Genomic DNA, 22566 nt, shown 5'->3' with positions numbered 1-22566 from the left:
GTAATTAAGTCTTTGCGGGTGTTTGGTTGCCGTGCTTCTCAACTTAAAAGAGACATAAGCTGAGTTCTACTTCTTTGCTACCGTTTGGCAAATTATCTGAGATGCTTAAATGTTGTAATAAAAGCCCAAGAAAAAAGCTAGGTTACCTGGCTTTTTTCCCGAACTCTAGCTTCTTTCTGATCTTCTTCACTGTTGCTTAATGTACCGGATCCTAGGCAATTGTTTAGTCTCATGCTAAAGAAACTTTGTAAAATTTGAAATAAATAAATCTACACACGAGATCATTTATATCAGAGATAATTTTAAAAAAAATTAATTAATTCATGACTCAAGATGCATAATAAATCGTAGATTTATTATCATAATTTATTTTAATAATAAAATTTTGTATTTATAATATATTTCATGTGTTAATAATAAAAGGTCTTATATTATTATAATTTATTTTTTAATAGAAACAAATTACTATATTATAAAATTACGAAACTATACCAACTTAAAAGTTAAGTTATCCAAACACTTATAAAACTTCTCGTAGCTTATAAGTCACAGTATCCAAACACTTCTGGTAGCTTATAAGTTAACACCAACTTCTCACTTCTAATCCACTTCTTTATTTTAAGTAATAAGTCACTTTAAGCTCAGCCAAACGGCCCCTTTGTCTAATAGCATAAAATGTTTTAACAGCACGTTTTGGTATCTTATACAAACATTTCCCAACTGAAATTCCCGCCTAAACTCAAATGTTCACAGGTCCTGACTATTTTGACCTTATCAGATACATATACATAAAATAGTTAGGGCAAGACGAGAAGTCGGAGAAGAGGAGGCGGCACAGCGACAAGAAAGCCGGCACGCTACCTTGGATCTGTATGTTCTTCCCTTCCGATCATTTACTACTTTGACTATACTCTTTGCCGGAACACTGTCACGAATTGCACAAACACTTCTAATTTCATATCTCTTAATTTTCCTATCATCTGTTAATATATTACTTTTGTTGGTGCTCAGCTTGTTCTGTTTTTGTTTTTAATTTCACTTTTGTAGTGTTACTCGAGGAAAGTTAGACTAGTCTAGCATATGGTAATTATAAACTGTCCAAACTTGCAGATAGGTTGTCAATTTAGCGTCCCTCGCTGAATGAGTAATTTCATTAATGGAAGGATAATTGAACTAGATTCTACGGAATTTAAAGAGAGAGTTTAAGTATAGCTTGGTTAAACCCCTGATTTGTCGGCTCATTTAAGGTGTATGGATTGTAATTATCAGATTGTACTATGAAATTGATGTAGTATAAAGATTAAAGTGATGTAGGCTAGATAAATATTAACATAGTACTAGGTGATTGATTTGTTGTAACTTGTACCCCGGAAAAGTTCCAGGTCTATACACTAGAGTAGCACGCTATTTCTCATAAAGTAAGTGGCAGATTTAACAGTTGGATGCTACCTGTCTTACACGTGGCTCAGAACTTACACCTTATAAGTCATACTGAGTTCTAGGTTACACTTACACCCGCTACGCATTACATCAAGATTGCTTATTTTTTTTAGTATAGTCCTAGATAAAGAATCAAGTATTGTTGCCACATCCCGATAAAATACTTCTATATGAGGTATTCTCTTAAGCGAGTTCAATGGACGCAGTAGCTACTTGGGTATATATTTAGGTGAGCTGCTTGAAGTTTGTCCGAATAAGTTAGGTTATTTATAAACAAATGGTTAGCCAAGTGATTATAAGCAGATTTGAATTTTTTATGGCCAAATGTTTCATTCTGTTATGCTGTGAACCTATAGACCATTATGTGCTCATGTGTCTCCCTTGGATTTGCGATTTCTAAAGGGTAACTCGGCTGATCTACTGCATTGGGAAATCTTTGAGTCTCCAAGCATAACCCAGCATGAAATCAAAATTTTGGGGTAAGGTTTATATCTTTTAGGCGCTAATTGATTAAATCAACCCTACTTATTTGTTTAAATGGAGTTTATCTTTTAGGGTTTGTGTCTTTCTCTTGTTTGTTTGTGTATGTGCCACCAGGAGTTCAGGTTAAAGGAAAGAAATCTGAGTTTGTTTGTCCTGGAAATGGCGAGCTGATTCGTATTTGTCAGGTATTTTGCTCTTTTGTGGATTCAGTTTTATGTATGCTATTTGTGAATGTTTGTTGATGTTGTAAATTTTAGATTGCGCTTGGGGATGAAAATTTTGAGTCTGTCGAGCATGTTGTGGTGTACTTGATAGTTGATGGAAAGAAAGTTGCATTAGCTAGACTCTCAGGTGAGCTTCCTCAGCTATCAGTTGACATTGTCATTGAGACGAATTTCAGGCTTCTACACAACTGGAAGGAGGGAAGGGTCGATTTGTGTGGTTATATAGTAAATGAAGAATATCCTTTTTGTTTTGTTCTTTTACCCCATTGATTTATTTCAAATTATGAAGTTAAGTGCTATATTTTCTTTAAATGTTTTTCTTTGACTTTACCATCTCATCTTACAGTAGACGAGGCAGCAGATGGTGAGGGTGAGTAATGTGGTGTATAATGAAACTAGTAAACGACCCTATCAATATGTTTCTTTTTGTTTAAAGAGCCTTAAAACATTATGTCATCTCATCTTTCTTTGTCATTCTTTGTCAGGTGAGCCTCCTGCTTCTGCTAATTCTGCTCCTGCTGCTTCTGAGCCACCATCCTCTGCAAAGGTACATGTTGACCAAGCGACTTTAGAAAATTCGATTAAGTATATGACGTATGCGAGTTGGGAGCATTAAAAGGCTGTTTAGAATTTTTTTTTCCTCAAAAACTAGAAATATATAAAATATATTTAAGTTGCATCGTTCTTTATAGAAAATTAGGAAATTGGAAAACATTGTTTTCCAAATTACAACTATGACTCAGAAAATTGGAGAAAATAGCATTTCAATTTTTTTTTCTGAATGTGAAAAAAATGAAAACCACGCCGAACTTGTCTTAAGACCTTGTTACTCGGACTTAGGTATGGAGGGTCGAACACGACACGTATCCGAGTGTCGGACTTAGGAACTTTAAAAGTTGGGGACACGGGGACACTGTCGTATTTCTGGACACAAGTATGGGGACACATCGTAGTACTAGTATAGTAATAAACAAGTATGGTAAGTCAGATATCTTAACAAAAAGTAACAATAAAACTTAAATTAGACATGATTTTGTAGGGGATTTTGCAAATTAGGCGCCTTTTGTACTTTAATCTTATTCTTGCTTCTTTCTTTTTTTTCGCGTATTTTCTTTTAAATTGTAAGTTTAACTCATATTTGATTTTTAAATTGGTCAAAGTGTCCACATTTTAGTCAAAGGATCTGACACGAAATAAGCATTGTGTCCGAGTGTACAAGCGCCTGACACAGATACGACAACCTAAATAGAAGAGTCGGAGTAACATACCTTAAGACACGCCTTTGAATATTTAAAAATACATTAATTTTTGTTCCACTTGTACATCCATTTGCCTGATATATGTGATTGCGTTTCTTTAATAAAAAAGGATCAATCATCATAGTTAAAAAGCACTACAGTCATTGTCTTTTTCATAAAAAGTTAACTTTGTGTATTTGAATAGGACATGCAAGTTTATAAACAAACAAGACCAGTTGATTTTCTGAATTTGCGTTGTTTTAGAAGTATTTTTTAGTTTGAGTGAGAATTAAAAACAATAAAAAATAGTAAGTATATATATATATATTATATCATTAGTTAGAGTGAAATCTCCATAATTTGCTGTTAATCATGACTGAATAAGCACAGATAAGCACAACCAATACGACGAAATAAGCACAACCAATACGAGAAAATCAAAACCATCACATATGAATAAGACAAATTAACTGCTGAAATCCATCGATAAATCCACTAGAACCCCATGACAATGATTAGTTCATAATAGAACCACTCATCATCATGGGAATAAGAGTAAACATACTACGGAATATGAAAAACAAACTCAAAGTACGAGAATAAGAGTTAAGAAACAAATCCGGAACAAGCATCCACTGTCACGCCTACTTCGAAGAATTACGAAGATGAAAAGTGAAAACAGAAACTAGATCTTCTCCGTAGCCGTCACGTGCTCCTAATGTTTCTAGGTTATGTTTTAGGTTCCCCAAGCCTTTCTTTAAGTTCCCCAGCAAACGGGCCTTCAAACGGATCAAAAACGGGCCAAAAATCCCGTCCAGAGTGTGGGGCGGCCGCCCCACATGTGAGGCGGGCGCCTCACTTCATCAGCCTGCACAGCCATCGCTTCCGTGTATATAACTCTCTTGTGCATCCGATTGCTTCGCCCTTTTTTTTCACTTAAAGCTATGAATCCCCTCTTCGCCCTCCTTCTAGGAAACATACACAACATCACACAAAAACACATCAAAAACATCAAAAGCTTGAGGCCAGTTCATCGATTTAAGTCAAAATGAAGGCTTCCAAGTGGATATAAAATCCACTTATCAAGTATGGTCATGGAACATGTTTTCTCAGTTTTCCATAGTTTTTTAAGAAATAGAAAATCAAAAAATAATAATAGAAAACTGGAAAAATGCCTGATTTTTTAACATGTTATATTTCAGTCTGATGATTCTGACGACGACCATGTTGAGGACTTCTATTATGATGAGCCACTTGAGAAGGTACTATTAAGGATCTATTTTATGGAACTCTTAATGTTCTAAGAATTTTTACATTATATTTTTATTTTAAACATGTTTCACTTCAGTTGGATGATGAGGATATAGACAAGGATCTGGTTGATGACTCGTTTGGAGTTAAGACTCCTGAGAAAGTACTAGCGAGAATTTTTTTTAATGTAACTCTTTGTGTTCTAAACTCTAGTACTTTTTACATTATAACATATATGTTCTTTTCATTTTAGTTTGATGATGACTATCTAGACGAGGATCAGGTAGATAATTTTTCTGAAGATGAGACACAGACACCTGAAAAGGTACTGAATTTGATTTTTTTAATGCAACTTCTCATGTTCAAAACAATCATATATACCAATTGTATCTAATCTTTGTAAAACTGTCTTAGGTTGAGTTCAACATTGAAGTCCCTCAAAGAACAGGTTAGATGCTTTCAGTTACTATCATAGAAATTGATACCTATAAATCTATGTTGATGGAAGTTGAGATTTGTTTGTTTTTTTTTGAAGATGGCATTATAACCAGTGCCATCTTTGAAGTGAAACTATAATCAAATGTTATTAGGGATTTTCAGGGGTATTATTGTAAAGAAGTTATATAACTAGTAGCATTAGGTGATCATGACATCATAACTCAAATTATCTGTAAATCGAATTCCTAAATTGATGAGAAATGGAGTGGTTCATGGTGCTCCGTAAGGAGTAACTATTATATATATTCAAACTGGGTTAGTAATTTTATCCTGCCACAAGGGCCCCAAGATTGACGATTTTGCCAAAATTTCTAACGTCAGTCAAATATGAGGTATAATTCTCTAATGCATCTTGAGGTGTACATACTTTATGCTTCTGAATAAGTTTATATCTAGTTGTTTTATCTATTCTTCTGTTTTCTGTAATATGTTTTTTTTCAGTATATGTATCTATATTTGGATAAAGGCCAGTTGTATTGAGTTGTTCTGTATATGTGTGGACAGTAGTAAAAATAGTAAATCTCACACTATTCTGGATCTTCCTGTATTGAATTGTTTAGTTAAATCTTTTGAACATTACATCATAAGTAACTCTCTTGAACATGACATTATAAGTAACCTTTTCTGTGCCACTTCTTTGCTTTTGTTTATGCTCTGCAGATGGTAAGAAAAGGAGTGCTCTCACAGAATCTCCCTGCCCTGCAAAGAAACTAAAGAAAGACACAGCAGCTGAGATACCTGAATCAATTGCAGAATTTCCTTGCCAACTTTGCAACAAGTTAATACATCCCGCCCCCCATGTGCTAAGTGTATTTGCTGCCTATATGTGTGTTTTATTTTGTTGTTGGGACTAATCTCCTGAAATATTTTGCAGGACATTTAAATTGGAAAAGGGTTTGGAGTGTCATATTAAGGCTAAGCATGAGGAAGCAAGTGCGGGCACAACAACTAGCTACCGTTCGAAGAAATTTCTGAAAAATTCAGTTGAATTACAACTTGCTTGCGAATTTTGCAACAAGTTAGTTCATCCACATCCTTACATGTTAAGTTTCGTTTTATCATTTTTGTACCCGAGACTTGCTCAAGTATTTTTCAGGATATTTAAGTCAGAAGCAGGTTTGGAAGATCATTCGAAGGCTAAGCACGGTAAAGAGTGAAGTATGGGTGCTTTGTAGTAATTGGAGTAGTTGTTTTGTTGTTGGTCTGTTGTTGCTCAGTGAGAGTTGTAGTAAATGTGGGCTCCTTTTTTGGTATATATCATCCCATGTTCCAAAACCTTTGGTACTATTGGATGATCAACTGAGTTGATGGTAGCTTTTTGTTTACAAAGTCTATTTTAAAACATCGGGGATTAAACCCTTTTCAGGGAAAGTTTATTACAAGCTCGTGCCTTGATCTTTTGATTCATGTTTAGCAGTCTAAAAGTTTTCACCTGGGAAAACAAAGGACCGTGTAGCAGCACTTGGGGAACACAGAGTATTAAGGACATTTTCTCTTTCCATCACATATGGTTATTATATGAACTAGGATAGTGTCCGTTGTTGTCGACTTTCTTTCTATTAGTCATATAATTTTTTTTCTATTAGTTTCTTGACTTTTCGTATTTTCTTAGAAAGTCGATTTTTAATGTTTTTCCTAGATTTTTTTATAATTTTTTTTTTTTTTGTATTTTAGGTGAACGGAATGGCTAAAATAAAATGAAGATATAATGTTAGTGCCTGTAATAAATATATATTTAGTTCAGATAAATTTTTAAAAGGTAAATAGCTTAGTGATAAAAAAAAATTTCTCTAATGCTTTATATCTAGTAAGGAACCTCTTTTCTTACTATATTTTAGATTTTATAATAAAATTTATACTCTTCTTGTCTCTCTAATTATAGACTAAAGAAATTTTTTAATAATAAAATACTAAATATATAATGAGGATAAGACATATCGTTGAAATTAGTTGGATATGTTTTAAATCATTAAGCCATGATTTTTCATATTATATTTACACTGTCTCCTACATGTCTATTTTGCTTTTCGAGTAGTCAAATTGACCAATTTTTGATTAAACATTACAAATTATCTAATTATTATTTTTAAAATCTGAAAATTGCATATTAAAATAGATTAAATATTCTTTCTAATGGTATAATTTTTAGTATTTTTATCAATTATTTGATACATGTAAAGTTCAGTCAGGATGGAGTATTAGTTGAAATTAGCAAGTTTTGTTAATATATATTATATATGTTTTTTTCACTACGCACAATTGTGAAACATTTCAGTTGAAATTAGCAAGCTTTGTTAATATATATTATATATTTTTTTTCACTACGCACAATTGTGAAACATTTCAGGTCCGTGTCAAATTGAATAAGTAACTTTCTCAAATTGAAATAATTAACTATGTTTCCAAGCTATAGGATAGTTTCTTTAACAAGAGTTACCCCCTTTATCTCATGGGCTTTAAATTAAAAGAAAATTCACATCGAGAGCATAACAGAAAAATTAATGTACCAAACAATAAAAAAATTCCCATCGACAGCATAACAGAAAATTAAGATTACAAACAATAAAAAAATTCACATCGAGAGCATAACAAAATATTAAGATAGCAAAAGTCAAAAGACAAGTGGCTGTTATGACAATTTTCAAGTAGGCACCAAAAGATAAGTTGCTAAAAAGATAGTCCTTATAATACAAAGATATAGATGGCAAGATAGATGTGCAAAACAGAGATAATCATACTTCAACCAACCAACGGTCCCATTCTAACTTTTTTGCTAGTCCCCTCAAGGCCTCCTCAAAAAGACTACCAGCATAAAATGGAAAATTCTCCTCTTCAATAGAAGGATATTGTGTTTTCCTTACAATCCTTCCATCAGGATCAAAAGCAAGAAGACCAACACCTCCTCTAAGAACACGTTGCAATTGTGCATACTTCTTTGATTGCAAACGGAATGTACTATGCCTCAACCATGGGATAGTTCCAACATACTTAGCATATGAATCTGCCACATATTCATATGGGGCATGGAGCACTTCAAACTCATTTTCCGTGTTCTTCATTTTGAGATAAATTTCTTTCAACTTCGTCCAAAACTCGGGATATCGAAATCCCCAACCATTCTCAATAATAAGCATGATTCTCTTCCCCATGACTTGTGACAGCTTAACCTGTAAAGTTGAAGAAAAAGGTCAATTGACATAAGACCAAACACAAGAACGTTGAAAAATAACCCACCTTGGTCCCATTTGCTCGGCTGAAAGAAGTTCTTGGATCCAATAACATATCCAGCTTGAGAGACTTGATATATTCAGACTCGGACTCCAACTCAGCAGCTCTTCTACGAGTGAATGGAAACGCTGACATACCAAATCTGTTCAAGATGTCAGCACCATACGGTTCAAAATATTTTCCTTGCGGTCCAATAATGACAAGCCTGGGATCTGGGTCCCACCCATTCAACTCCGCAGGATAATTAAATATACGCTTCAAGTACTTGCACCTGGGGTCTTTGAACGGGAGTGCTAACCACGACATCTTGTTTAATATCTTACAGAATGATTTTTCACTTGCAAACTCACAAGAATCAAAGGAGTCATGAACATAAACAAGAACAATTTCAAATTGTGCCCTATCAGCCAACTTCTCATAGACCACCTGAATTTCCTCTGTGAGGTCATCGTATGGACAATGTTCATAAAAATACAAGGCGACGACCTTATTTTCAAGATCACGAACAGGTACCTCCTGCCAAAAGGAGCATGAATATTTAGCGAAGAAAATGTAAATGTGTTAGTGTCCGAAGGAGATGTGCGTTAGTTTATAGAAGCATCACAATCCAACTGATGAATATGTCAAGACATCCTGATGATGACTAGAACAGAACACATACCTGATTGTCTCTGTTGATGACATAATCACGACCGAAGGAGGTCAGGAGTCTTGTAACAGAGGGATGCTTTGACATTTCTTTATCTGCAGACATAAGGTAGTCTATCTTTTCGAGGGTAAAGGGATAAGCCCGAGCTCCATACCAAAGAAAGAAGTCATCGGCCTGACACTGCAAGACCAGGCCTGAAGGATCAAGGACAACCGAGACCGTGTAAACATCGTAAACAAAACGAGAGAACGGAAATCTTAATCTCCTTTCCAAAGATTTCTGTGAAACAATATCGGAGAACGGGACGGCAGTCCATGGCATAATAGAGAACTTTTCTTCAAAACATTTCTCAAGAGAAGGATTGAGCAGTGTATGCTGATCGGAGGGAAATGTACCGATTTTAACTCCAACGAAAACAACCTCGAAATCACCATAAGGGTGCAAGGCATTGTATGTATCGATCAAGGATTCTACATACAGCCTCAAATGAGGATTCCAAGGAACTAGCGGGACAAAATGTAAGACAACAGTCTTACCTTCTAAATGCTCAGCGCGGACCTACAAACAAAGAAGAGGAAAAAAGCATATCGTGACAATGACAATGAAAAGCTTGGTGGTTTATAATTTTAGTGCATAAAATAACCAGGAAATATATAGAAGGCGCGCAGTGAGTACATATTATTTGGCTCGGCTTGGTTGATCTAAGTGTGCACACAATTGTTGAGGCTGACAGAGTTATAATCAGGAGTAGGGCAAAATGCAGAAAAAAGAATACCAATTAAAGCTTGACGGAAATAAAGGAATGTGTATATCTTGGGAATCATAAAAATCAAGTATATGCATAAATAACAATGAGAGTTTAGCCCATGGAAAATAGGAACAGAAATGTTATAATTCTTTTAAGCTTGCATAGTATAAACAACAAGGAGGACGATTCCGGCTTATATATCTCAGGGTTTTTAAAGTCAAGGGGATGGTTAACGGGAATGGGAGTCGGAATTTAGTTGCAATCTAGTTAGGAATCGGAACCTCATACCAACTAGATTGGCAAATCATTCGCCCTTGGGATTCCGCGTCATTCCCGTTCACCCTTAATCTAATTTCCATCAAACATCCAAATGCCCCTAAGTGAATTCAATTTTCGCCCTTGGGATTCCACATGTTAGTTGCAACATTATCTCCACTAGTGAAGGGTTTTACCAGACCTCCGGGACTTGGACTCGATCGGTATCAACAAAAAACACAACCTTAAAATAAAAACAACACGTCTAGTAGCCAAAGAGACTATATAGTGTTGAGAATGAGAAGTGGAGTATATGCATTGGTCACTGGATTGTAATGAAGGGTTGTAATAGGGATCAATGGCCAGTTTCCATGTCCAACGATCTGTGCTCGTGCTGGGGACAAACAAGCTTCCTACAAAGGAGCTGTGATTCATTGGCATGGACTCAAACAGGTTGCTTACTTATTTTACCTATTTCATGCATACATTTGTCTATTATTAACTATGGAACGACATATCCAAAGAATTCCGATAACGGACACTTTTTCTATACTTACAACTCTCTCAAAACAATTACGTGATACAAGTATCGTTTGATACTTATATCTTACCTACCAGTTTATTACTTGCAAATTATATAATTATTCCAACTCACAAATATATTTCACTTTCTTTCCAACTATTTCAGATGGGAACGCCACGGGAAGAAGGTAAACGCTATCCCTCTGTTAAAGTTATGATTCTTCATTTTCTTACTGACATTATATTTGTGAGAACATGCATTTAACTTTTGAAAGCACCAGGGTCACTACAATCACTAGTGAAATTTGTATATACCCCAACTTGACCTACTGCTGTTCCCAGCCCTTGTCAATTTCCAGTATAAACTCATAATGTTATTCAGAACATTTGTGCTCTATGAAGTACGTATTCCCAACAAGAATAATTGTTGTGTGCTGTGCTTCTAAAAATAACAGTGTGACAATATATACTTGTAGGCTGATACATACTTCTAGCATAGACACTACGGAATGCAAAGATCCACAGGTTTGTACAGATCACTACGGAATCAATTTAACAATTGGTGGCAGAAAAATGCCATGAACAAGAGCTTGATCTCTCCTCCAAATTAACCACCCCACTTGTACAAATGAGATATATATGACTATTGTTAGATGTATTACTAGATACAGCTAAGGAGGGAGGATGATACCGGACTATTGCGGTTTTTGTATGTGACGAGAAAATCCCTGTGTTTGGTGAAGAGGACTTTCGATAAATTAATTCTATCTCCAATTTTGAGTATGGGGATCCTCCTCCTCCCCCTCTTTTTCAATCCAACCCTTGGTCTTCTTGTTGATTCATAAGCATCATGATCGTCCCTCTTCCTTTTTCTGCTCAAACGCGTGCTTCCCAACTTCAATCCTCTCGCCATCGCTCCCAAACGCATGCTTCCCAACTTTAAACCCTAGTTTACATTGGATAATATGTTTGAGTATTAGTACCAGGAATATTATATCCAGAATATGACTTTGCTATAATATAGTATAAAATATTTGAAATTATCTAACAAATTGTTTAATTAAAAGGTGCCGGTGGATAGAATTTTCAATTATTAATTTAAATTTATTTTTCTTATTATTATTATTATTATTATTATTATTATTATTATTATTATATTGTAATAGATTTATGATTAATATTTATTATATTGATAAAATATTCTCTCTATTTAGTCCAGTTGAATTCTCTGGACCTTTTTTCTCACTAAAATGAGATTTTGACTAGTTATTCGATCGTCTGTCCAATCAATTCAAAAAAAATATAAAAAAATTCATGATTTTCAAGTAATTCTTCCATTCGTAAAATTTTGTTCGTCTTCAACTCGATTTTAAAAATATATTAATATTTTGTAATATTCAATTAAAAAAATTAAGTTATCTTCTTTCAAAAAAATAATTTAAGTTATCTTGAAAAATTGATGATATTCAAGATTTTAAGTTATATTTAAAAATTTGATGATATTCAACTGAAGTTATTTAAAATATAAAATAACAACCGTAACATTCAAATATGGGTATTTTTGGAATTTAATATATTTATGTTTTTTAAAATCCCATTATATTCACCAGATTTTGCAGTATAGTATTTAATCCAAAAAGCTATGCATAAATTTTACTATTTTATGTAAAACAGATTTGGTATAAAATCAAAAACGAATAAAATTTATTAAAATTATATATTATTATTATTAATTCACTTAAAATTCTAATCAAATACGTCTCTTATTTATGTCTTGATTTGTGTCGACGACAGTTGTATGATGTTTGTTTTTTGTTATTATGTCTGGCTTATGTCGGTTGAATTTGGTCCAATCACTACAATTACTACTCCTACAGGTGTAATCTGAATTTTATTTTTGTTTATCAACTAAGTGTTGAATATATTAGATTTGGTTTCAAATTTTTTCACAAATTTGTGATAAATAAGAAGGTAATTTTAGTTTGGTGGTTTATGTGTATTTTGAGAATCTTATTATTATTAATGAGAATAAAAATAATAAAAAATTATCAATTAAAGATAAATGTATATATTGAAGATTTTATTATTATTATTATTATTATTATTATTATTATTATGAATAATAATAAGAAATTATCAATTAAAGATAAATGATTGATTTTAATTAAATAATTTATGTACAGTTACGAGTTCATTATTATTAATATGAACATAACAAATCTATATTATTAAAATTTGTGAAATTTATTTTTTTAATAAAAGATGATTGCATTAATAGTAACAATCACACAGAAGGGTCTCCGACAACATATTTGGAGGAGAAGTAAACACACTTGGACAATTTAGAGAACAGAATAATTTAGTGTCGTTTAATAAAAATAATCTGGTTTAGAAACAAGAGTACTGCGACATGCATTCAAAATAAAGCCAACTTTCAACAGGTTATCAGGGAAGACTGCAAAGCCTGCACTAGTGCATCGTAAGAAGCGAATCTGACTCGATGATCACACTGCCATGGTTACCAGGGCCGACTCAACAGTGAAGCCAACTAAGCGGTCGCTTAGGGCCCCCAAGCCTCAAAAGGCCCCAATTTTTTTATAATTATATATATATGTTTAGGTTATAAGTAGTTTTTTTTAAACTAGGTTATAATAGTTAAATATTGATTTGTATATATGAAAACATATTTAAAAGAAATATGGATTATTATATTTTAAAACGAAAATACTAAATAGTCATAATAAAATATTAATAAATATAAATAAGATTAAATTAAAAAAATGAGAATTAGATAAAGCAAATGATTTTGAATTTTTCAGTGATATGTCTAAGTACTTAATAAATTTAATAAACACACTTTTTAAATAAAAAATATATGTTTTTATTTTTCATAACCCTTAAGTTATTATAAATTATGTGATTTCTATCTTTTGTGTAATAATACTTTTCTAAAATTTATTTAGTTAAATGTTATATTAATATACGAAAACTAAAAAAATAAAAAAGAACAATATATAAACTATTTCAAATATAAAAAATAAGTATTACATAAAAAAGTATTAATACAAATAATATATAAATTTATATATGAAATGAAATAAAAATATTTTTATATATGAAAAAAGAGCCTCCACTAAAATCTTGCTTAGGGCCTCATGTTTAGTTGAGCCGGCACTGTGGTTACCAGTTAGAAGCCAGTTTAAAATTTCGAGGAGTGCTGGTGCTTCTGCTTCAAAAACTGAGGTGACCATAGCTTTGCTGATGGTTTTGCCACTTACAAATTTGTGAAATCTTTTGAAAATTATATTTGATATTTCTAACATTTTCCTCGCAGCAAATTGTCTTATTACAATAACGTACATTATATTCCCCGTTTAAAGAAAGATTAATAGTAACTGCTCATGAACAAATGTTGATTCCAGCTCATTTAATACAAAATGAATATAATTAAACTCAATTAATTCTCGTCCCTTCTCGCAAAGGAAACAGTATTTACAAGTAACACAATATAAAATATATGTAAAAGACAAGAGAAAGCAAATGAAAGTGCATAGCTCATGTTGCACAACAAAACCATTGAGACATTTTTCCATTAGCTTTGATGCAAATCAAAATCTTATATATCACTTTAATGCAAAAAATATAGATGAACGAATCACCGAAAATCAAATACCTGGAAGATTGCAGGAAAAAAAAATTATTATTCCGAATTTAGCACAAAATAATATCCTCCGATAAAGAGAAACTATAGGAAACAACTGTATCTTATTACTTGCGAAATTTGATAAGAACACACAATACATGTGTAAATTCATCACATTTTGGAAGGCTTGGGGAATATATCAGGTGTGAATTTATTGGCCGCGCTCATACTGCCCTTAATCTTCATGGCTCCCCTGCATTCATCAGATTTTCAGACATGCGATGCGAGTGCCAATAATAAGATATAACAAAACAAATAAGAACATGAGTTTGAAACAACAAATGAAATAGTACCTCATAAAAGCTATTTGGGGATTCATTTTACCGGAGGCTATTTTGATAAAGTCGTCATCCTTGAAAGAGAAGATTGCATCAGGTTTGCCACCCTCGTATGCCCCTGGAGGATTGCAACAACCCAAAATCATACTCTAAACAACACATACACATGTAGAAACGGTACAAATAAGTGTTTCTAACCTATATCTCGAGAAGCAGGGCTTAAAAGCCCCGGCCAAACACCCACATTATATTATTATAATTTATTTTTTAATATTTTAATCTTTTTAAAAAAATTAAAACAATTTATGAAAATTATATTTTACACGAAGCATGTCAAGCTTTCTGTATCAGACGTACGACGGGAGAGGGAGTACAAGACAGAGCAAGTACCTTTAGTGACCTCTCCTTTCTTGAGATCAACAACAAATATTTCTTCATTATATCCAATTTTCTAACAAAAACACAGCACAAAAAAGCCTATGTGAGATACGAAGATAAAAACAACAAAGAATAACCAAGTGGACAAGTAAGAAAAGAAAGAGACCTTGGGAGCGATATTGAGTTGGTAAACAAGCCCAATTTTCTTGAGGAGAGCTTTGCCAGCATCTGTGCCGAGATGCAGCTTCATCTGTTCCATTAAAGCCGCGGCTTTCAACGGACTCTGAGTAGTCGTAGTAGTAGTAGAAGTATTGGTGCTGTTGCTAGCCATGGTATGTGCTTGTTAATTATTTGCTTCAACCAAATTATGTGAGAAACAGAGAGCGAGTAATAGTACTAGCCAAGGAAGTTAACAAGGTGGTTTTATTATGATGTGGAAGATGATGGACACGCAAACCAACAACTTGTGGGATGGGATTGGGCACGGAGACCAAGAAAAAGTGTAAGAAATGAGTAAAGTTATATGGAAAGTGGGTAAAGTGGTGGGATTCACATATTTTTTAATAATAGATTTGAGGTAGTGGAGGAAAGTAGTGAGTGTAATAGTGTTTTTATTATTGTAAAATGGAGATAGTGGCAGAATGTAGTGGGTGGAGCAGTGTTTTATATTATAAAAGGTTGCTATTTTGGGAATGTATAGAAATGATGAAACATCCTAAAAAAGAAACCGTATAGAATCGATTGGGACGGAGGGAGTAGCATGGACTATTAAGATGGACTGCTATGTTACCTCTTCTGTCTTGTTCCAGAAGCGGCACGGATTTCGATATCACACCAAACTAATCCATGATATAGATTGAATACTCATTCCCCCATCCATTTTTCTTGTCTCTTACGTTGGGACTAAATCTTGTACTTAGCTGGTTTGAAAGTGATTATATTGGGACATGATTTCGTATCACCCGTAAAATTTGACTCGGTGCATCTTTTTTTTATTTAATTTTCATATAAGAAATTGTGTAATTTGAGCTTAATGATCACCTTCAACAGAACATAATGAATGGCAACAAGCTAGGCTCTGTTATTATCATCTAAATTTGACACTCCTTGGTCCTCCCGGAAAAGTAGAAAACAGGATCGAAGAGTTTAAGGATGCAAACCTCAATTTCAGTTAACACTACATAATATAAAATTCTTATAACAACACAATCGGACATAGTTCAAATGATGAGTTTTTTTATTTACGTTCCCGAACACCTGAATTGACTTTTGCTCATCTTTAAAAATATTATTTTTAGAACAGATACATCTTTGTAAGACATATAAGGAAAAAAATTCATATAAACAGTTACAAAACAAAACTTTTTATGTGGCTATAGGAAATTTTAATCATACATTACCGGTGAAAAATCACCCAAACAACCAGCCTCCATAAAAAAAATACCGAGAGTACCAGCTTACATCAAAAAAACCTAGACACAATAATACGAGATATTTTTACCAACGAACATTACTTCATCCAACAACAGACCCTTTATTTTGTCGAATTGTATAAACTTTTTCTCATCTTTTCTTGTATTCTTTTTAATTTGAAGGCGACGTATACATTATACATAATGTTTAACTTCCTAAATGCAATATTACTACTATGATTTACTTCCTAATGCAATATTACTACTTCAACTACTACTAATTTTTGACTCCGAAGTTTGATGATTAAAGATCCCAACAAACTTGAACATGCTTACATCTCAAATTGATTTTAAAAAAATCGAAATTGTTTTTATGTAGGTATTAATTTCATCTGTTGTCAACTCTTGTAGGATTCAAATTTACATGGAATCAGCAAAATATAATAAAATCCAGTCTCATGTGGTTTGTTTCTCACTGCTATATTTCGCAACAGGTACTTCTGGTCCATAAATTAAACGACAACGGTCGTTAAATGAACCAACAAGTCTAGTTGCCACCTCCTTGAAGAACATAGTCGCCATCTGCAGTATATGAAAGCAAATCAATTAGTCAGGGAAAGAACACAAGAACCAGGAAAAGGCTCGGAAAAAACAACTAGAGTGTTCTTAAGTTTTATGCACAAAAGTGTCCGCATATAAGCTGGAACATGAAATACCGCTGGCAATGGTACTTCTGGAAATCAGGATCAAGACAAATGCAGATTTGTATTCAATGGTACTTTGACAAATATATGGTAACAAATGTATAGAAAATGCATTATACCACTCATCATCAAATCAACATAATCAACAGCTTCTCATGTTCTCTTCTATGGTCTCGAGGTTTTATCTATTTGTAATTTCTCATACATAACCTTCTAATTAATAGTTACTCCCTCCGTCCCCTTTTACCTGTCCTTTTCAAAAAAGTTACGCATTTTAAGAAAATGTTGGTTGAGTTTTTTGTCTCCTTGTCTACCCTAGTGAATTAAATTGAGTTGTATGTACATGTATATTAGTCAAATATTGGGAATTGTAGTCCAATGATATTTCTTGCAAAATATTCTTAAGTTGTTCCGGGGAAAAAAAGAACGAGCATTTTGGGACAAATGTTTTTTCAAAAAGGACATGTTAAAGGGGGGCGGGGGGAGTATTAAATTAACATACTTCGTCTTGGTTCAAGGTTACACCACATACAAAACATAAATTCATATATTGTTAGAAAGACTTCAATTTATAAAGATCGATGTATATAAATCTAATATTTATATTAGAGATAGGGGGTGGCGGATTTCGGGACGGTGAGACACTAAAGGTCTGCTTGGGAATGCTGTTAAAAATTATTGTGCTGTCTAGAAAATGTGTTGGTAAAAAAGGTGTTATTGTAGAAATCATATAGCTGTTTGGTAATTGTTTTTTGGATTTGCATATTTTCAGTTATAATATAAAAAGTTATGTTTTTTATGAGGTTTGATAGTGAAATTTATGACAGCTTTCCGCAAAAGCTGAAAAGCAACTTCTTCCAAAAGCATGGGAGGACCTGCTTTTCCTAAAATCAACTTTTAACTCAAAAGTAGCTATTCAGAAAAGCTGTTTTTAGATTTACCAAACAGTTTTTCAGCAAAAAGTTGTTATTTGCAACAGCAATGCCAAACGATACCTAATCCTTGTCCCCACCCTGATCCCCAATTTTTCTATAAATCTCCCTTGTTCCTGGAAGATTCCACGAATCCCCATTCCAATAGGGCGAGGATTGGATTGAGGTTCGGTAGGTGGGCGGAAAAAGCCCATCCCTATCATCATCCCTTATGCCGGATAGAAAGCTACAAGATCTTAAATAAAAATGATAAAAAATATCTATATGCAATAATTCTGATTTATTTGCTTCGCCTTGTACACTAAGCTTTTGCCAGGCAGTTTCTCTTTAAAGAAATCATAATCCTGGAATTATATTTAGATGGTTTTGAATACTATCAAACTTCTAATTCATTATCCATGTATGTTCAAGAAGGATAACACATGAGAATATTTATTTATCCTTATTATATTAACCTATTGAACACACTCCTGTGCCACAACCTATAAGAGTATATCAGTTATATATGTATCTGGTAGTGTGGTAGATATTGATATTTTTTGGATAAAGACAATGTCACTAGCCGTCTCAATCTAACTAGCCTCATTGTACTCATGAATCTGCAACAAGTTTTTTAGTACATATGATACCCAAAGATACCTGCAGCTAATTTTACCATATCAGCAGTCAGCACTACATGTTGCACAAAGCACATCAAAACTACGTATAAAACGTGTGGCTCAGACTTCAAGCACATCCATAACATGTGAAATGTAAGCACATCATGAAACATCTAAGTTGGGCAACATCAACAAAAAATCATTTCATAAACCTGTTAAAGTATTAATATAATAACAAGCCTATGACATTGACATCATTAAAGAAGTGCTTTTATGTCCATTACTGGTGACACGCCTTTCTAACCCAAGTAGCATATGTACTAAACATTACATCCTCTCAAAATATAATTCACACAAAATAATATCAAATGAATTCTTCTTAATTAAACAGTATATTGTATACCAAAAAGACTAGCAGATGCTCATGACATTACCGACTAATCAAACCCAATAAACAACACAAATTCTGTTTTGTTTTCAATTGTTCACTATATTATCTATTAAAAAAACAAATCTAACTGAAAGTAACTTTCACCTGTGATGGGGGTATGAATACCAGGAGGAAGGAGCTACAACTCTAACAGTTTATCTAGCAATCAGATTGCAGGCTTCTTTTATATACATTCACCAATTTTGTCCTTAGAGGGAAGTAAAGTAAGATACAACCAGCAAAGGACGCACCTGTCTATAGAATGGTGACTGAAACTTAAAGTCTACTAAGAAATATAGACTGCATGTTCCTGGGACTGGACCCGGGTTGAATTCCCAAATGTTAATCAAATGATGAAACAGGCGACTTTCTGAAGAAGTAGTCTGCAGGCGAGACAGATGAATAAAGATACAACTCAACAAAAATGATCACAATCAGCAATCACATTAATTTTAAGAAATGACCACTGATTAATAGTTCAGCATTAACTTTAGGACATAGGATAAACCATTTAGGCACAACAATATATGAAGCAGGCTAAACTATTAATCTGCAGCATGTGTATGAACAAATGGGTCAGAGCAACTTCTTAATAATAGAGCCAGAAAGAACAGCCAAAGCTTTCCTACTTCTAACTCCAAGCCCTATATAATTTCCATCTTAATAAATCTTAACATAAACTTCAGAAGCCTATGGAGTTCTATCAACTAGGGACAGCAATCCTATAAGTTACTTTGCTGAGATGAATGCCAATGACACCAAACTTAAAATTGAGTACTTCATTTGTAAAATTATTTCCAGGCTAAGTCTCTACATACGAGCTTAGAGTTGAAAAAAGGCAGAACTAAATGGAATTAGCATTATTGATTAAAAATTGATATAACAGCACTACAAGTTTACTTCAGTTTGTTAGATATATAAAATCAGAAATAAGCATATAACATAGAAAAGTTTAGAAACACGGTGTAATTTAGATATAGAATACCTTTATATATGTTGGTTTTTTCATTTCAACGTGAGACACGTAACTTTCAACCAGGAACTTGAAGCCAATCTCTAGCTCAGCATCAAATGATCCATCAGGAAAACGCTTAACAATGTCTGATCTCTCACACCAAGGAAGAAAATCTGAGTAAAAGTCAACAGCAGCAACCACAGAAAATAATTGCTCTGGAGAATACCTTGGGAGAAAAGAAATATGAGATCAATATTTATTCTGACATGTAAAGCTAAATAAGTTCATCATAGATCAATATCAAGGACCTACAACAACCAAAGAGGAGAGCAAACAGCCAAAATCAACTTCTCAGCTAAAACAAACTACAAATTTTGGCTCAGAAATTCTACTTTCTGTATATATTCAGAAAAAGTTCACACACATTTTGTTGCTTGTCATACATTGGTTAATGGGATAGAACTCCACTAAAGTTGTAAAAGGTGAGCATCTGCGACAGCCAAAAATTAAGGCTAAAATTTCAGGCCAAATGCTAGACAAGAGATTAAAATCAGGCACAATAACAGAGCAAAAGGTAGATAGGTAGTTTATGGATAACCAACTGATAAAGACAATAAGTGACTGTTAATTAGCTCAAAAGTATGTAAATAATTTAAATTGCAAACAAAAGAAGGGTATTGGGTAAAATTTAAAATTAGAAGGCTTTGTCTCCAAACATCTATTGCTCAGAACATATTCAAAATGTAAACAAACACAGAAGACCTCGTCTTTATATGTGTAATTATTGTATAACAATAATTCAAGTCTCAATAGACAAATAACTGCAAAAACCAAATTTAAAGATAACTCACCCTAAAATGCGCTTCTCCTCGTAAACTTTGGCCAATACATTTCCCTCCTCCCCATCACCACACCCAAGAAATCCCCTCTTTTGAACAAAACCACTACACGTGCTCCCTCCTATCGAAAAACAATCATCTTTTCTCACAGAACCAACTGGATCACCAACCAACGGATATCTATCAACACAGCCAACACTACTCAACCATCGCGCTCGAACACGACTTCCCAATTCCCCAGTACCCTTATTACAACTCGCCACCTGCCTTGCACCATTTCTTCGCAACAAAATTCGCCCTATCGCCTTGGATGCCGGCATAAACGACGGCATTGTAATACAAACACCTATTTAAAGAACCCTAAAAAACATCAAAAAGCATTACCTTCTAATTGGGTAATTCATTGATTTAATTTCGAGTCACCACAATATAATCAGTAAAACTAGTTGAATTAAAGCAATTTCCATTAATTTAACTAATAACTTCTTGCGGTCATTGTTATTCTCTCTCAAATTAGGGTTTTGAGGGTCGACTCCCAAAATTAGCCGTCACTTCTCCATTTTTCACCTTCATCCTCTACTTCCACCAAATCATTTTCGCTCTCCCATCTTCTCCACTATTTACCTATTTTTTGTTTTTCAATAAAATCGAGTGTTGCTTAAACCTCGAAAATTCCAATCGAGTTTTATTTTCAGATCTGTTTCGGATTTGAGCTTGGACTTGATTGTTTTCTGAATAAATCGAATCTTTTGAAATCAAAGGTCCGATTGTGTTTTTCCGTCTCGCCTTTTGGCGTGTGTTGATTTAGTACCCAATTTCTGGGTGTTATATTTGTGGTTGTTATGTCTTCCTGCATTATCAATGAGAATGATTGGGATGGAGTTTTGGGAGATCTGGTTTATCGCATCATTAATACTTTCGGCATGTCTATAGCTGGCTCCCGGCATGTAGATAGCTGGGGTATGCTTGGAACGGTGGTGATCGCATGTGCTCACCTTTCACAAATTATAGTTGTTCATTATTCGAGGATTCTTGTTCCTCATTGCTTAGTTTTTACAACTGAGTCGTCTGAACACCGCAACAGCCATGGAGCTATTGTGAAGGTCAATTGTGAAGCTACCATTTTCGGGATTGATGTAGACTGGACTACTCGAGAAGCCTTTGTATTCATTTTCAATTTCAAGAATCATTGGATTCATTGTGTTAAGCAGTCTGGAAACAATGCGACTATTTGTTTAGCTCGTTTTATTGTTTATTAACCTGATTGCATTGTCAGTTGGGGATCTGTCCCGACTAGACTTGTTTTAATTTAATGGAGTGAATTTGCATTTTGTCAAAAAAAAAAAAAAAAGCAATTTCCATTAATTAAATATAATTAATAATCAAAATAATTAATTAAAAGCTGGAAAAAATTGGGGAAGAACATACCTTGAAGTGCTCAAAATAGATGCATGAGGTGATAAGAGGAGCAATTAATTAGGGGGAAATTATATGTATTATCAGACAGTAACGCGGAAAAAATGGGGGCTTTTGTTGCAATTTAGGGTTTCGATTGGGAGGTCTGTGTGTGCGCCCAAAAGTTTCTATTTTTATCTCTCTCCCTGTATATAAAATCACCTCTCTCTCTCTCTCTCTCTCTGACTCTCTCTCGCTGGATGTATAGATATCAGATATGTGAAATGTTCCACGTGGTTGAGGTTATTTGCCAGCTCCCTGTAAAAAAAAGCACAGGTGTTGAATGAATCATGGCCTGCCGTTCTTCTTTATTAATTCTTTTTTGTTTTTACTTTTGCTTAATTA

The 22566-nt window shown here is 33.7% G+C and overlaps 4 protein-coding genes across 8 annotated transcripts; 1 reads left to right on the top strand and 3 right to left on the bottom strand.

Moving 5' to 3' along the window:
• Nucleotides 1-717: 717 nt before the first annotated feature.
• On the top strand, nucleotides 718-6719 carry LOC108217752 (histone deacetylase HDT3). Of its 4 annotated transcripts, XM_064091163.1 has the most exons (13): nucleotides 718-870; nucleotides 1843-1919; nucleotides 2038-2108; nucleotides 2181-2384; nucleotides 2493-2517; nucleotides 2633-2694; nucleotides 4588-4647; nucleotides 4734-4799; nucleotides 4890-4961; nucleotides 5051-5084; nucleotides 5795-5912; nucleotides 6009-6152; nucleotides 6231-6719. In XM_064091163.1, the coding sequence occupies exons 2-13, from the start codon at nucleotides 1901-1903 to the stop codon at nucleotides 6289-6291; spliced, it is 936 nt and encodes a 311-aa protein (XP_063947233.1). In that variant the 5' UTR covers nucleotides 718-870; nucleotides 1843-1900; the 3' UTR covers nucleotides 6292-6719. The 4 variants fall into 4 exon arrangements, with proteins under 4 accessions (XP_063947233.1, XP_063947231.1, XP_063947230.1 ...); XM_064091161.1 differs by having other exon boundaries at nucleotides 4734-4781; nucleotides 6009-6719; XM_064091160.1 differs by having other exon boundaries at nucleotides 6009-6719.
• Nucleotides 6720-7664: 945 nt separating this feature from the next.
• Nucleotides 7665-11529, bottom strand: LOC108215615 (probable nucleoredoxin 1). Its single transcript, XM_017388129.2, has 4 exons — nucleotides 11228-11529; nucleotides 9024-9569; nucleotides 8369-8878; nucleotides 7665-8301 (listed from the first exon to the last, which is right to left on the bottom strand). The coding sequence occupies exons 1-4, from the start codon at nucleotides 11462-11464 to the stop codon at nucleotides 7867-7869; spliced, it is 1728 nt and encodes a 575-aa protein (XP_017243618.1). The 5' UTR covers nucleotides 11465-11529; the 3' UTR covers nucleotides 7665-7866.
• A 2688-nt stretch (nucleotides 11530-14217) lies between these two features.
• On the bottom strand, nucleotides 14218-15366 carry LOC108217822 (sterol carrier protein 2). The gene is made up of 4 exons (XM_017390711.2): nucleotides 15062-15366; nucleotides 14908-14968; nucleotides 14533-14635; nucleotides 14218-14432 (listed from the first exon to the last, which is right to left on the bottom strand). The coding sequence occupies exons 1-4, from the start codon at nucleotides 15224-15226 to the stop codon at nucleotides 14351-14353; spliced, it is 411 nt and encodes a 136-aa protein (XP_017246200.1). The 5' UTR covers nucleotides 15227-15366; the 3' UTR covers nucleotides 14218-14350.
• Nucleotides 15367-16626: 1260 nt separating this feature from the next.
• On the bottom strand, nucleotides 16627-22421 carry LOC108216503 (uncharacterized). 2 transcript variants are annotated; one of them, XM_017389275.2, is made up of 5 exons: nucleotides 22195-22421; nucleotides 20779-21126; nucleotides 19958-20153; nucleotides 19224-19355; nucleotides 16627-16889 (listed from the first exon to the last, which is right to left on the bottom strand). In XM_017389275.2, exons 2-5 carry the CDS (start codon nucleotides 21096-21098, stop codon nucleotides 16764-16766), a joined length of 774 nt encoding a protein of 257 aa, XP_017244764.1. In that variant the 5' UTR covers nucleotides 21099-21126; nucleotides 22195-22421; the 3' UTR covers nucleotides 16627-16763. The 2 variants fall into 2 exon arrangements, with proteins under 2 accessions (XP_017244764.1, XP_017244765.1); XM_017389276.2 differs by having other exon boundaries at nucleotides 20779-21112.
• Between the last annotated feature and the right edge of the window lie 145 nt (nucleotides 22422-22566).

The sequence above is a fragment of the Daucus carota genome, chromosome 4, assembly GCF_001625215.2.
Source record: "Daucus carota subsp. sativus chromosome 4, DH1 v3.0, whole genome shotgun sequence".
NCBI lineage: Eukaryota > Viridiplantae > Streptophyta > Magnoliopsida > Apiales > Apiaceae > Daucus > Daucus carota.
The sequence above is the reverse complement of the archived record's forward strand: the minus strand, read 5'-3'. Positions and strand labels throughout refer to the sequence as shown.

Bases quoted from the DNA above. Each gene is read 5' to 3' on its own strand.
- LOC108217752 (XM_064091160.1), top strand. The intron at 2,385-2,492 runs TATCCTTTTTGT...TCTCATCTTACA, and splicing joins GTTATATAGTAAATGAAGAA to GTAGACGAGGCAGCAGATGG. The intron at 2,695-4,587 runs GTACATGTTGAC...GTTATATTTCAG, and splicing joins AGCCACCATCCTCTGCAAAG to TCTGATGATTCTGACGACGA.
- LOC108215615 (XM_017388129.2), bottom strand. From the start codon at position 11,464: ATGCGTTTGGGAGCGATGGCGAGAGGATTGAAGTTGGGAAGCACGCGT. The intron at 9,570-11,227 runs GTATCATCCTCC...CTTTGTTTGTAG, and splicing joins ACAAAAACCGCAATAGTCCG to GTCCGCGCTGAGCATTTAGA. The intron at 8,302-8,368 runs GTGGGTTATTTT...TCAACTTTACAG, and splicing joins GCCGAGCAAATGGGACCAAG to GTTAAGCTGTCACAAGTCAT.
- LOC108217822 (XM_017390711.2), bottom strand. From the start codon at position 15,226: ATGGCTAGCAACAGCACCAATACTTCTACTACTACTACGACTACTCAG. The intron at 14,636-14,907 runs GTACTTGCTCTG...GCAATCCTCCAG, and splicing joins GAAAGGAGAGGTCACTAAAG to GGGCATACGAGGGTGGCAAA. The intron at 14,433-14,532 runs GTACTATTTCAT...TGATGAATGCAG, and splicing joins CCCCAAATAGCTTTTATGAG to GGGAGCCATGAAGATTAAGG.
- LOC108216503 (XM_017389275.2), bottom strand. From the start codon at position 21,098: ATGCCGTCGTTTATGCCGGCATCCAAGGCGATAGGGCGAATTTTGTTG. The intron at 20,154-20,778 runs GTGAGTTATCTT...TTTTCTCCCAAG, and splicing joins GAGGAGAAGCGCATTTTAGG to GTATTCTCCAGAGCAATTAT. The intron at 16,890-19,223 runs GTGCGTCCTTTG...CATATACTGCAG, and splicing joins AGTCACCATTCTATAGACAG to ATGGCGACTATGTTCTTCAA.